This window comes from Sinohyriopsis cumingii, chromosome 13, assembly GCF_028554795.1.
Source record: "Sinohyriopsis cumingii isolate HCF-2022 chromosome 13, ASM2855479v2, whole genome shotgun sequence".
Lineage (NCBI taxonomy): Eukaryota > Metazoa > Mollusca > Bivalvia > Unionida > Unionidae > Sinohyriopsis > Sinohyriopsis cumingii.
In genome coordinates this window covers 18,431,277-18,446,847 of record NC_142973.1, presented here as the reverse complement: position 1 = coordinate 18,446,847, position 15,571 = coordinate 18,431,277, and the positions used below count along the sequence as shown (strand labels likewise).

Here is a 15,571-nt window from a genome sequence, read left to right as displayed (position 1 = left end):
GAGAGAGAGAGAGAGAGAGAGAGAGAGAGAGATGGGGGTTAGGTGGATTAATCGGCAACAATCTGCAGATATCTTAGGTCCAATCAGTTGTAAAGAGCGTACGACGAGGTGGATAGATAACAGAGCGGAGGTTTGGTGGGTTGAGGTGGATTGTCATGGGCGACCTGGAGAGAACATGTGGCTAGCAGTAGAGAAGGGGTGGGAGTATTAAGGAGCTAGTGTTACATAACCTATGGATCTACTTTGTGTTATTATTTACTTCTTCAACTAGTACAATTGGTTTAAAACAAATTACTAACATTTCTCAGATAGTTTCAAGTTCTAAAAAGAGCAGAAATTTATTTAGAATTAAAATGAACAAGTCAAGGTATTTACATTAAAAGAATTTTACTTTTCTCCTAAACTATTCTCAACCCTGCGTTTTCTACACAGAAGGTTGCTGAAGGAAAACTAAGACACATCCATTTAAAATTTGGTGACGGTGTCGTTTTTTTTTAGTGCTGCCTTCACTTCCGGATGTTCGTATGGACCCTTGTCGTCCAGTTCCTGCAGCACAAACGCCAAGTTTTGGTACGCTGAAATTAAGACAAAGATCACTCACATATGATTTTTACTATGACAAAAGGACGAAAATGATGACGAAAGTAACGACGCTGACGTCGACGATGTTGGCGATAAGGTGACAATCAAAAAATTGTGGTGTAATTTCTGTTGCATCGTCTTGTTTGGTACAATAAATGACAGATTGGTCGTAGATGATGATAAGACATTTATATTTTCATCGGGAAAATCTAAATCTATATTTCAGCGTAAACAAAACTAATAAAACTGCATAAAATTGTGACATATTATTATTATTATTATTATTATTATTATTATTGAGACTTTCAAAATGACTGAGCACCACGCATGGAGTAATTGACGAGACCGGATGATACCAATACTTTATCTGAGTTATTTAATAAGTATTAGGAGATCGACCAAAAATGTACATGAAACGAAACAACTAATATTCGTCATGAACATCTGGAAAGTAAAGTAACTAAATTAGAAGTACAACATGCTATAAAACGTTCAAAGTCGGAAAAATTAGGAGTAATTGATGAAAATTTGAGTAATCTTTTAAGGCAACTATATATATTACGGTACATATCTTAGCATATATGTTCAAAAAATTATTTGATCTTGGATACTTCCATGGCAGTTTTCACACCCATTCCCAAAAAGGGGAAAATAAATATGCCTCAAACTTACAGGGTCCTTAGCTTTGTACCATATTTACCTCCATTTCAAATGAGAGAATAGATAAATGGATCAAAGAAAATGATATTTTAGGTGAAGAGCAAGATGGTTCCAGACTAGGATATTCCACTGAAGATAATATATTCACCTTAATCAAACTGATATGTCAATATCTGAGGGAAAAAAAATGTTGGTTTTATGCCCTTTGTGTTGATTATGAATACGACTTCGATCGTATTGACACAATCGCTTTATCATAAATTAGTAAATGAAAATATTAGTAGTAGAACGCTTACGATACTAAAAGCCATATAAGCGAATATCAAAGATTTTGTGATTGACAGAAATATTTAACTGTCTGAATGGGATGAGGCAATGCTGTGTTTTACCAGCTATTTTATGTTCATTGTTTCTAAACGATGCAAAGACGTATTTCTAGCCGGAATAAGTGTGTAACACTAGAATTTGCTGATTTATTTCAATTGTTGACTGCTCATGACTTGGTTCCTTTAGCTGAAACTGCTACTCAACTTCAAAGAATTCTAAATAAACCAGAAAATACAGCAACATTTGGAAATTAACGATAAACCTGGTAAAAACAAAAAGTATAGTCTTTCGAAAAGGTAAGAAAAGTAAATTAATCATGCACTCCAAATAACTGAGAGACAAAGAAAGAACTTATCCATTACAAAGAAGAAAATCTTTCGATTAGCTACAAATAAGTAGGAAACGGCGTGGGTGAAGAATGTGTAAACCACACACTTATAAATTTTGCAATATATAGAATATATCGAACATAGTTATTATATATATATATATATATATATATATATATATATATATATATATATATATATATATATATATATATATGGGTTACTGCATTTGTATGGGTAAATATGAACGAGATTTTAGGATGGAATACTGCACGAACATGGGAGTGCAGTATATCCATTCGACAAAACGAATTCATATTTTCCCATACAAATGCAGTAACCTTTTTATTATATGCTCATTTTCTTATTCTACCTAATGCTTAATTACATTAACCAAATACACTACAGGAAACAAAGTTACTGATTGTATGCCGTATTCCAAAACTAAATACACAAGAGCAGATTCATCTTTACACAACAACATCATTATTACCGCGCACATAACTCCGCCCAGATAAATTTGAACTTAGTCGCACGCTATCATAACTTTGGAAAGAAAATGTGTCTAGTTAAAATTGAAATTTAGAGTCATATTGTGAATGAATGCGCATTGCACCAACTTTTCCATTTGATCTGGAATGATTCGATTTCGTGATTATGGACTGGATTTATATATGGCAATTCCACATGAAATTTATCGGATTGGGAAAGCGAAGGAGAAGCGTGTTGACATCTGCAAATGTGTTTCTGTTTCTGTCATTGAATGTTTGAAATCATAATATGGGAAAAATATGAAGTCTTTCAATTGCAATTATCAAAAAGACGCGATGGAATTTAATGCTAATTTCATTTTGAGTGCAGTAAGGATAGATATAATTGCACTTATATTCGAAATTACAATATAATTTTGAAATGTGTAATCAAGATTGAGAACCTGTGACATGGCTCATGTAATTCGGATATGCAGAACTAAGAAAGTACATTTTGAGGAAACTCAGGATGTAAAATTGTAAGTATATTTATTTGCCATTCTTATTGCCAGCTAAAGAAGACAGCTTATACCTTGTCACTTTCATGTTATTTGTAAAGACCCTCTTGGACGTCTACTGTATAGCCAGCCTAATACCGAAACATTGTATCAAAAAAGTTAACGCGGAATGTGCCAAAGCAGCTGGTATGTGGCAGTCCACGAAACACCTGCTTTGCTTCATTCAGAAACAAATTTAATCAAACAATACGTAAAGCGCCTACTACGCGAGTGTACATGATTTGTTTACAAATCAAAAGTGCTAGTGTCTGCCTCCATTGTTTGTTTTTTTTTTTACAGTAGAAAGTAGTTCCTTTATGAATGCAATATGAAATTGTGCGCGAGTTCAGTATCCTAAAATACTGAACGATTCTGACAATGAAAAGTTAACGCAGAAAAAAAATGAACATAATATATATATATATATATATATATATATATATATATATATATATATATATATATATATATATATATATATATATATATATATATATTCTTTCTCTATGTTTATACCTGATATATTTCATCGTGAAGTATCGAAAACGTGATATTGTAACGTTGAAATATATCGTTTTTGATACCACAAAATCAAATGCATCCGGTATTGGGAAAAATTTCATTCTTTTTATATACCATATTTGTTCCAGAAACTAAGTTTTCAAGATTAAGGTTACTCTTCGGCACAACACGCCTACCCCCATCCCCTTTTCGTAACTTTGCATCACTTTCACAGCCTGATCATATATCATATTATATACGTTACTCAAGAAAGCTATAGGATTGGACTGACCTCGTCTATCTTAGTTAATATCATTTTTGTCATCGGGTTTATCGTTGTTATCAAAGACATAAGGGACATAAACTCAGGGAGACGCGAACGGTGTCTGATTAGATGTCTTTATCAAAGATAAATTTCCACGTCTGAAATGTAAGGTGGTTTCTATTTATTTGTTTTAGTTCACCAATTACTCATTTCCTTTGCTGCTGGTACAATTTTGTAACGCTCACACAATCAGGTGTTGTATGGTATGATGGGAAATCTTTCATTTTAGTATGTGAATATGAATGAAAAATATGAAATGTATTTCCCCAAAAAGTACTAATATTTCACACTTCAAAATCCAAACTTAAGTACCAATATTTCACACTTCAAAATGCAAACTTAGACAACTATTGTGTATGACTGCACAAAGTCTATGCAGGAGAAAAATCAATTAAGACATGATCCAAATAGTTACGTATACTAATTAGTTCGTCTCCAGGAAAATATTAACATAAAAGAATAATTAAATAAGAATATTATATCAAAGTGCGTGGTGTTTGGTTTTAAGTTCAATGTTTCTGTAAATAAGAATATTATATCAAAGTGCGTGATGTTTGGTTTTAAGTTCAATGTTTCTGTGCAAATTGACAGGGATTAGACTGGTGTATGCATTAAGGACGAGGAGATGTGTAATGCTGTGTTCGATTGGATGCAACACAAGAGTTAACTGCTCCATTCGTGATTCAAGGGATTCATGGGGTGGCCGTTTCTTTTTTCTCATTTATCTGCATCTCGTTCTACAGGCACTGAACGTATACCAATCAATATATAACTATCTTCATAACATTGGCAGAGAACAATGTTCCAGCCGGTATTGACTGATATTAGCATTAGCCACCACATAAAAGTAACTCGTGTCTGATGTATCGTTATCATGAAACGATTACTTTGAGTTTCTTTAATGTGGTAATCGCCTATAAAAACGTCTTTATCATTTAAGCAGATTATGAGATTGAACGAGATGTTGTGTCAGTGAGGTGATTTTCGTCTGACCCGATTGTAGAGAAATTACGTTGAACAATTTGATATTGTTTTGCCTCCACAGAGAATAACTGTAGAAAACGCAAAGTGTCCTAATGTCATAGGAGTAGTTTTGCTTACAGTGAGAGACCTCCATCGGGGTGTTTTCGAGGATCTGTACGATCTTTTCCACATGGCCGTGTCCATATGCCTCCACTGGGTAGGCTGGCTCATTGTGGTGGGGGATGTCCAAACCTGAGAATAATGGCGGTTGGTCAATAACGCTAGTTATGCCGTTCAATTAAATAAAATACCAGATATGAAAAAGATGCTAAATGTAATAAACGTAGACACTTTAGGTAAATAAAAAACGCCCAATGTAATCTATTTCTCTTCATTAAAAAAGGAATATATTTTGAAAGTACAAATTATAGTCAAAGAAATATAACCTTCACAAAGAGACTGGGTCTATGAATCATACTCTATTCATGATAACTATATTACATATATTGCAATCAATCACGATATATCCACCTACAGCAAATTTGAATGCTTATTTATCTGAAGCATTAGTGTATGAAGGGTGAAAACTCTGCATAAGCCATATGTTATGCCATATTTCGTCTAATTATGCGAAATCCCGATTGATAGCTGGGGTACTAACCTATACAAAGAACAAAAATATGTTACGATTTTGTAAGGTGTCAGGAATAATGGCCGAAATCTTTCTACGAAATAACTGTTCAATTGCATTTTACTAGCACAACATATTTATAAAACTGATGTAACCAACATAGCCAATTTGGCCTCAATACAGATGGAAAACTGCAATACATATACATATATATATATATATATATATATATATATATATATATATATATATATATATATATATATATTCATCAAGAGCCTCACCTTTGAGTTCCACCTCCTCTGGCACTCTCAAAATCTTTAATAGCTTCATAATTCCAAACAGCAGCAAAGTCCATGCTGCCGTCCACCCAATAATGGTGGCCAAACCGGCAAGTTGCCAGGCAAGGAGCTGAAATTAACGTAGGCATATCGATTTTATATAGTAATATAGTATATGTTCCAGTAGAAGACTTTAGTGTTTGCATTGCCACTGATTGTGAAAGAGACCAGGTACAACAGAAACGGTTTCCGTGACCATTATACTTTGGGCGAAACCACAAAATCTGACAGCATGAAAGTTAATTTATTCGTCGTATACTGCTTTATTTATAGAAAAAAGGTGTACTTGTGATTTTCAAACATTCAACGGAAAATTCGTCTTGAAACAATTGCTTTTCATATGGAGTGAAGTAATCTTTGGTAGGACTGAATAAACGTGTTATCCTTGAGATAAATGATTTGTATGATGTGTCGTGCTTATTACCCTTTCTAATGCCATTTTATGTAGCAACAATATTGTTATATTATTGTATTCCATGATATACCACCCAAAATGGATAGCAGAGAACTCTAGACCACTCATTTTCTACTTGTCGTATGCATACAAGAACAGCAGAAACTAAAATTTAAAGTCGTATATTTTTGTCCATTACTACCTTGTAAGGGTTTGTCTGGTTAGTTACATGGATGGTTTTCAATGACACGTCTAGCACATTATTGGCAACCTCATGCTGAAGACGCGAGAACTAATGAGAACTAACGAGAACTAAATCCCTTTCCGACGTATACAACTATGCTACCGACCGAAACCGTTTGTTGGAACTTGTTTTAAAGGTCAAAGGAACTATTCACACTGATTTTCAAACCACACCGAAACACAAACAAATAATTATAACCTGGATTGTAATCCGCCAAATGGGATATATCGGCTTAATCAACTTGCCATAGATGATCAACTGCAACTATTTTAATTTGACTTCTGGAAAATTTTCGTCATATGAGTTGGTGTAACGTGTACGTCCATCGTGTTTGTAACCATTGTTGCATATCTTGCAGACGTAAATTGTTACATTTGGATTTTGCTGGACGATTAAATTTTGAATTCCTCCGAAGTCAGCGACACTGAGAGGATTGTACTAAAGAATGGCTAAAAGACGATCCAAGTGGTTATTGTTGCTCCACTACTTTCGGTAGACTAATCCACACGCTTTGGCAATGATGGTAGCTTCTTTCATGGAATCGATGCATCCGTGATCTAGAAATAATGGTCGACAATTTTCACAACAACGTAGCTATATCTCTACATTGGCTATAGAATATATCAACATTTCTTCTTTACAATCCAAAGAGTTAGTCTGGTACCAGGCGCAGAAAGCTTCTTGCCGTTCTGTTCACACAGCATCCGAGTCATTATAGTAAGCGGGAGTACATCACGTCGACTGGTTTCTGTTTCGAAGAAGAGTGAAAAATGGCCTTGAGCCATTTGTCATTGCAAACGTTTTAGGAATTCTACTTAAAACTTAATAACTAATGGAATCATTTTTTGTAAATTGTACATTTCCTAATTTAATGTAAATGATTTCAGCTCTGTTCATCGACAATTTTGGAAACTCAGATCCTTGTTTGGAATAATATCTAAAAAGAAATTGTCCTTCGTATCCCGAGAAATTGTGACCAATAACGGTAGCCTGCGGAAGATAGTTCTCCGTAACGATGCAACTCCTCTTCGTTCCATGTGTCGTTAGTGGGGTATAAAACCCACTCATCAAAATTAGAAAGAGTATTAAAGCCAACACGGGTTTGAACTTTGGCCTAGTCAAACCAAAGACTTATAAAAATGGTACAGATTAGTGTTAGAACTGGTCGTCCTGTTGTCAGTATAATGTGAATGGGTGAAACGTGATTCCACATGTCTACATGTTAGACATCACTATAAACCACAATGCTGGCATCGTAAAGATGTGACTTAAAGTGGTAAAGATATGACTCAAATTGTTAAGGCTACGTTAAATTAACACTGATGATCAAATTCAACGACCTAGATACAGAAATGACGTCTTTTCTTTCTTGGATAAACGTGTTACTTTTGGTTATTCGTACGAACAAAATGTCAGCAAGTGAAACACGTTTTCTAAACTATGCAAGCACTTTTTTGTTGTTGGAAAACTTACATGCAATGTTTCTCGTAATATGCTTAACTGACAAATGTTCGCTTGCAACCAGAGCAAACAATCCCGTTTTGTCCTTCAGGAATTCAAGGTTTGGAGGCGAAATAGTCACGACATCAATCTCCACAATGTTTTTCCTAACTGGTAAATACATGGTCACGTTTGTCGCAATAACGACTTGACCCAGTGAATCTTGTAATAGCTTGGAAATGATCTTGGTGAGGATAACTTAATGTACATTCCCTCTCCATCGTTGAGTCCTTGAAACATTAGATCTTCACTAGGGTACACTTTCAGTATATAGCATAGGGCCAGCACGTCTTGGTCTCTTTGGAAATGTGTGCTCCTTTGAAAAAGGTTTGCTTGTACTCGTTGTTTTTCAAATGCTTTTCCATAATTGTTTCCATTATTTTGTAGAGGTCTTCCGTGCGTAGGTACGAGCCACCATAATAGTAGGGCCTAATCATTCCTGATCTTCATCGTTATTAATCTGGACAATATGTAGTTAGGTACAAAAAGTTGTTCCTACAATAAAAGTTTGCGTTTTCCGCTATCGGTCTGATGAGAAACGTGTGTCATGTGAAAAGCAGCTTAACCATGGGCCATGTCAAGCTTATCGCTGGATTGTTGAACACGTTGACTTTTGTCCAAAATTTTAAAAGAAATTAATTCTGCAGGTATACTAACCTCCATCAGACTATAGTGAGTAATGGATAGTCTCAAACTGTCATTTTAATACCTCTAAGATAAACTCCAGCAAGTGTATAACTAGGCCTCACTATAAACTGCCACACTGCAGACATTGTAGTGATATGAGTGAAAAATTGTTAAAGCTACGTTTGAAATACAAATTACACACACACACACATGCTCTCTCTGACTCTCTATTTGTCTCTGTCTGTCTGTCTGTCTCTCTCTCTCTCCATCAATTCACTGCGAGTAAACCAAAACCGTCCTCGACGCCAACATCACTTTCAACACCACCACCAGAGTACACTAAACCCCACAATTTCTATGACTTCACGTCAATATCACAACTAAAAATATAATGACTGAGCCATGTATTGCATGAAACACGGTTAAACAAGAATATAAAAATATACATAACGCTAAAGCGCACACGAATTTACTTCGCTACCCTTTAAATCATTCCATTAGAACTCATAATCAAGTTTTTACCCGATAAATCTTGTAAAAGCTTGGAAATGATAACTGAATGTATATTCCCTCTGCATCGTTGGGTCCTTGAAACATGAGATCTTCACTAGGGTACACATTCAATATATAACACAGGGCCAACTAAAATAATCTCACCGAATTAAAATAACTCGATCATTACTTATGCTTTAATGTGTGTAACGTATGACTGAATTCAGTACATCTGGCGGGGCCCCGAGTGGCCGAGTGGTCTAAAGCGCTCTCCGTTACGGATCACTGCCATCTCACCTCTATCTACGTGGGTTCGAGTCTCGGATTCGGCCAATGTGGGTATATGAGAAAGCTTGCCAGTAGCTTCTCGTGGGTCGGTGGTTCTTTCCGGGATTTTCCAGGGTTCTTCCTCCACCATTAATACTGGCCGCCATATAGAGCCTCTCACGTGCTGAAAAATGGCGTTAAACCCTACAACAACAACCACAACAGTATATCAGTCTGGTTATAAATCTGGCTAACTTGTACTTAAGCAGTAGTATATCGTATGAACTCTCGTAGTTATATATATTGAAACCGACGTAACGAGTTCGCTTTTTTGGGAAGATGGAAAACACATAGTGACTGAATTATGTTACATTCGTTCTGATTGGTTGATCTTGCCAATCAATTTCGATCCAGACCAAGACTATTTATAGAGGTACGTTCACCCATATATCACCTATTCTTAACCCAAACCAAGAAAATGGATGCGTTGTGTGGAGTCAACGGCTATTGCTTCCAGTGTGCTCTTCAATCCAGACTACCCGGTGTATGTCAAGGCAACGTGGGCAATCGTATGCATCACAAGAGAAGAATATTTGTGGAAAAGCAAGGATGCCTCAAGAGCGTTTTAATCTATGGACTCTTAAAGCAGACAAGCTTTCAGAGAAGATCAATGAAACACTGCCACCTGTGTTAGAAAATTTTAGGCTTACAACACCTAACGGCCCTGTCAGGGCCACCCAGTTCTTTTAGAAACAGAGATACTGTTCGATATGTGTTTTTGTGTTTGTGTATATATTTGCCTGTTCGCGAATGATTCAATCTTAAATCTCGTACTCATCTTGTGTGTGTAGTATAGTGTGTTTATAAACTCTCCTACCCTTGTTGCTATGTGATAGTGTGCATATATTTAATCCGCTTTCATTTAAATCCTAAACCTTTTATGTTTATGTGATAGTATGTTTGAATGTTTCTAAGTATAATTTGTGTAAGCATTCCAAACAGTTTTTGATTCTTAGTAATTGTAAGGGTCTCGGTCATTTCCACCGTGTGTTGGATAGTATATAAAAATAGGTGCTGAAGTAGTTTATCAAAATAGATGTTGAATAATTTATTTTAAAAAACAGACATTAAAAAGACTAAGTCAAATGTATTTAGCATTAAGCATAAGTTTTATCACAGGCAAAGCAAATAACAGTAAAACAAAACTCATTGAAAGACATTTTAGATGGTGAATTTATGTTCTACAAATGTTTACAATAGCATCCTGACTAAAACCGCTAAAAATGTGTCATACAATCTGTATTAAATTGTACAAAATCAACAATATGTTTACAGGATGTAACTGTTTTCCCCTGTCGGTCTAGTCATTGCTTTAGGACATTAATCTGTTCCAATCAATTTTGCTTCCCTTAATCCTGACTATCGCGCCGGACTTTTTTAGGCTGTTGTTTTGTTTGCATTATGTACATCTGGGCTGGTTTTGGCGATGACTCCAGTTTATAAGTGATATAGCGGATACCTATGATCAGCAGAAATCAGGAGAAGAAGTGTTCCAAATCATACTGTTACCAGATTTTCAAGTCTTAAACTCGTCGCCTTCTATTTGTTCTACTTCTTCAACTCCTTTTCCATGTTCATCTTCATTTGTTTTAGAACCTTATCAATGTGTTCTAAATCTTTATACTCGATTCGTTGCAAAATAATAAATATGTTAAAAGTCTCCTTCCACTGCCTACAGTGTGTCGATTACTATGTGTACTATTTCTCTTTGCAGTGTTAATTCGTTTTCCAGTTCTTTCAATAAATCTTCGTTGTTATTCGTTTGTTTGATTGAACATTGCTTGCTTAACAATATATTTTCTTTTTGTTGTTCTTCTTACATTACCCTTTTGCATAGACTTCGGCGATCTGCTTGCTCCCCTGAGTGTGCTAAATTCATATATCGTGTAGGGATGATGTTTTTAACCTCTTGTATTCAACTCCACACCGCTTGTTGGTGAAAGCAACAGCGGAATTTCGTAGGCATCGTAAACGGGCATTGAACACAATAACTGACTGCCACTAATTGGCAGTCAAATATCAACTGCTATCTCATCCTTTGGCATGATAGTCACATAAATCCACTATATGTCTCTAATAGTAACCTAAGCCCACTACATGTCACTTAGAAAAGTCAGGGAAGAGACTCAGTAGTCAGCCCGTACTATAACATGTCTGCAATGTTGTAAATTTAAAGGACTTAGCAACTGTCCCTAACCACGCATCTCTCGTTTCAAGAGTTTCATTCAGAATACGGTTGAATAAATTAGTAGGTGTTAAAGGAGGACCCTGATATCAATTCTATGCAGTTAGCACACTTAATGTTGGTTGTATCAATTTCAATGTAAGATATTGCAATATACTATTCAGCTGCACACAAAGTGTACAATATGGCCATTTAGGCGCATGCCCATTAGCCCTACAAAGGACCAAATTGTTGACTTTCACGTCAGGCTGGTCAGGTGTCTTTTGTTTATAATTTTTGTAAAATCAAATTTGGCTTGAATATTGATTTTTATTTTTACAATACGAGATCAAAATTTCGTTTACATTAGTATTCTTTTACTGTTCGTGTCTTTTCAACTAATAAGTACTTGAAAACGTCCTATGTGAGGAGAATGTATTGGATAAGAACGTCCCATGGGAGGAGAATACACTGGATCATCACAAGACATACGAAATCACGTCATATCCGGCATGGGTTTTTAGTAATCATACGTTATAGTGACGCTGCTGCTTGATATGGTGGTGGCGTTAGTAATCAGATTACAACGTGACAAGTTTACGAGCTCTTTGTTCTTAGGGCGAAGTCAGAGTATAAACACTATAACTGTAATATTATATACCACATTATCGTAAAAGAATAGATCAATTCAGTTAAAAATGTGCTTCTAATACTTTCAAATAAAAACCGTTTTCTTTAAACAATCAAATCGCATTGTGTATTCTTTATTACAAATGAATCACCTTTAATAGATTCCTTGACGCGACGTTGTTTTGTTAAGTATTGATTTTCCGTAATACATATATGCATACACAGACCCGAATGAGTGCATGGCAGCGTACAACAATATAAAAATCTACATGATCATGGCATGCAGTGAAAGTGCATCGAAAGTTTCATGATGGGGGATCTCAATGGGGTCAGCTGGATTCACGTCATGCAAGCCGCCAGCTGACTCTGATATGGGTCCTTCTTATCTCATAAAATTCTCTGTCGGCTCAGTAGTAAAATGCATAATTAATTCAACCAAATGAAAACGTTCATTTCAATCTTTGTTTAATGAATCATTCCTGTTTATATATTCAATTTCCTTGTGTTTCATCTGGAAAGTATTAATGTTTGGTTGATCACAACACCATCCGTTTAAGCAAAACGTGATGTCAGATGGCTGTCACTAATATTGAGTCCCAACACGTATGTGAATGCGACACTACCTCATTGGCAACATTTGCAAAGAAAAGTAAACGATATACTGTGGAAGGAGGTTAACGCCCTCGTGATATTTCAAACCTCCATCTAACGAAATGCTCAACAGAATTATTGTATGTGTGCTTGAATCCTTTTTATTTCATTTTTACTTTGGCCGAGTTTAATATTGTACTTGTAAATCGAAAATCAAAAGATGCGTAGAGTCGTAACCCCATGCCATTGGGCTTTTTGTTATATATGTTTCATTTTATTTCGTTCCCTTTTGAGGCCTTTGTATTTTCAGAACATTTTCATACGTTTACAGATTATTAGACAATTTTCTGATAAGTACCTAAAATATATCAATAGGTGAATAGAGTTCGATATATTTCAGTCTTAAAGATAAATGATAACCGCGACTTATATATAACTCAGGTAGTGGTTCCAAGTTTACTATGAAAAAGACAATTAACAGAAGTATTCAGGGGCTTAATTTTTGCCATTGTTAAGAACTTAAAATGAACTTAATATCAATAAGTAAGTACGTAAGTTACCTCTAAGAAATTAATTCTGTATTTAGTGAATTAATTATTACAGAACTCCGCCAATACTGACTCAGAATAATATATTTCTTAGTCATTCCTCACCAGCCCTGCCTTTGGATTCCAGTTGAAGACAATTCCATTCTTTCTGTCCAAAAAAGCAACCATAATGACGCCACATACTCCTCCGCCGAAATGGACTGGAAGACATTGGTTTAGATATGAAAAATACATCAACGCTATATACTGTTAGGAGTATATGTTCATAAAATAAGCAAACGAAAAGAGTGAAGACAACAAGCTTTGTAAAATTTAACAAATATTGTATTTGCCTAAAATACTAAGTGAAAAAGAGAAAACTGAGGTATTGCGATTTAAGTCCATAAATAATTCAAGAATTATAAACAGAAGTCGTATCGACGAAAATTTCTAAGTGAATCTCAGTTTGAATGCGGATGAAATTCAAGATAGAAGGTGATGACGTCCTGAATATCCTACGAAGTGCTGCAGTGTCCACGCTCTCTTGTTGAACCATAAAAATATTATTCCAGTTTTTAATTCAGTATACATTTCAACAAATGTCTTGTCCAAGAATTATATCAGAACACAACTGTATTTCCAAGGAAAATATTCACTTGAATTCAATAATTTGAAGAAATAAAAACTCAGCCCAAAATGGTCACAATACAGCGCAAAATGCACACCTTAACGTGCCAAAATTTAGAGCCCGACTGACAAACCTTTTTTCAGAACATCAGTTATACGACTGATTACGACGCAAAATACATTGTTAGCATATGAAACGTGGTAAACATCGCGTACTTCAAGTATGACCTTGACTCAACTTAATGATTCTTACTCTGAGAAAGAATTTCAAAAATGAAAAAAAAGTTGCTTACCAAAACTGTCACTGATTTTGAAACAAGGTCATCGACTGTATACAAAGTTTAATTTACCCATAGAGCATAATGAAGCTATTTTTAGTTGTTTACACCAATGAAATAAAACAAATATATAAAAATGTCAATCGAGTCAAACAGAACTGAACTGAATTCTGGACAAGGTCAAGTTCAGTAAATAATGTTACATTATAATAGCATGTAATGGAATAATGGAATTAAAAAAAATTAAACCAACGGAAAAACAATTAAATTAAATATACGTAATAATACAGTGTGCAAAAAGAATGCTTAATGCGCATTTGTTTAAAGAAAAGACCCATTTCTTATTGCAGGGGATCTCATAGCTACAACCAAAAAGGTACAAAGTACTGGATTACACACCCTTATCAACAGCAAACAAGTGGACTAACAGAAAGAATGGATCGCACGGCTTGAGAAATATGATAATAGCGATTGATTTTTCTTTGGATTATTGTTACATATCTAAGTCAAAGCCTTCTCCATCACATTTATTTTTATCCACATTAAGGAATTGTGCAGACGTGTGTGTAACAATTTTGCCACTTCGTCTTTCATCGACGCGTCGTGATAATTTGGCTTTGCGGGCTCGCGTGTGATGTAAAGACAAAACCATGGGAGGCCACAGATTAGTAAAAAGAACAAACCGCTACTATCAAACTACTTACCTGTCCTTGGGATTGCCAAATAAACTTTAATAGCGTGTTAATTACATGCCAGTATATACAAATCCACGTTCTCTCTCTCTCTCTCTCTCTCTCTCTCTCTCTCTCTCTCTCTCTCTCTTTATATATAGGGGTACAAAGCACTGGATTACACACCCTTTCTCTCTCTCTCTCTCTCTTTATATATATATATATATATATATAGAGAGAGAGAGAGAGAGAGAGAGAGAGAGAGAGGGAGACAGACAGACAGACAGACAGAGAAAGAGAGAGAAACAGGCAGACAGACAGACAGAGAGAGAGAAACAGACAGAGAATTAATTATTAATATACACCAGACAGAACGGAAAGTGCTATCCCTGGATTCTATAGAAAAATGATTGATAGTAGGCGATGGGTGCCGTTTACAAGCGGAGCTGGGTTCGAATCTCCGTAGAGTACGTATTAAAACACATTCTCTAACCTTTATGATAGTATTATTTGTATTAAAATATTCAATCTGCCTACAGTTCTTTACTGTACCACAGAAAATAATATTCCGGTGTTTGAATTTCCGAATAAAATTTCATTAGATGTCTTTGTCCTAGAATTCTATATGAGCACTTAACTCTTCCTAGGGAAAGAGAATTAATAATTCCATAAAATAGAATTTCAAAATCAAACTGGTCACAACAAAACGAACACCTTGATATCAAGTGTTTAGAAGCCTGACTCACTAAATTTTCTATAAACAAAGGTTATACATTAACTTGAGACGCAAAACAGATTCCCGGATGAGGGCGA

At 35.3% G+C, this 15,571-nt stretch overlaps 1 protein-coding gene across 1 annotated transcript in view; it reads right to left on the bottom strand.

Annotated features, from left to right (window-relative positions):
• Positions 1 to 281: 281 nt before the first annotated feature.
• LOC149785005 (putative ammonium transporter 1) overlaps positions 282 to 15,571 on the bottom strand; it is a 38,225-nt gene continuing 22,935 nt past the window's right edge. Inside the window, exons 8-11 of the mRNA XM_089931173.1 lie at positions 13,309 to 13,403; positions 5,630 to 5,756; positions 4,853 to 4,966; positions 282 to 575 (exon numbers count right to left, since the gene is read on the bottom strand). Coding sequence (XP_089787299.1) covers positions 466 to 575; positions 4,853 to 4,966; positions 5,630 to 5,756; positions 13,309 to 13,403 — 446 coding nt within the window. The 3' untranslated portion in view covers positions 282 to 465. The remainder of the gene's footprint in view (positions 576 to 4,852; positions 4,967 to 5,629; positions 5,757 to 13,308; positions 13,404 to 15,571) is intronic.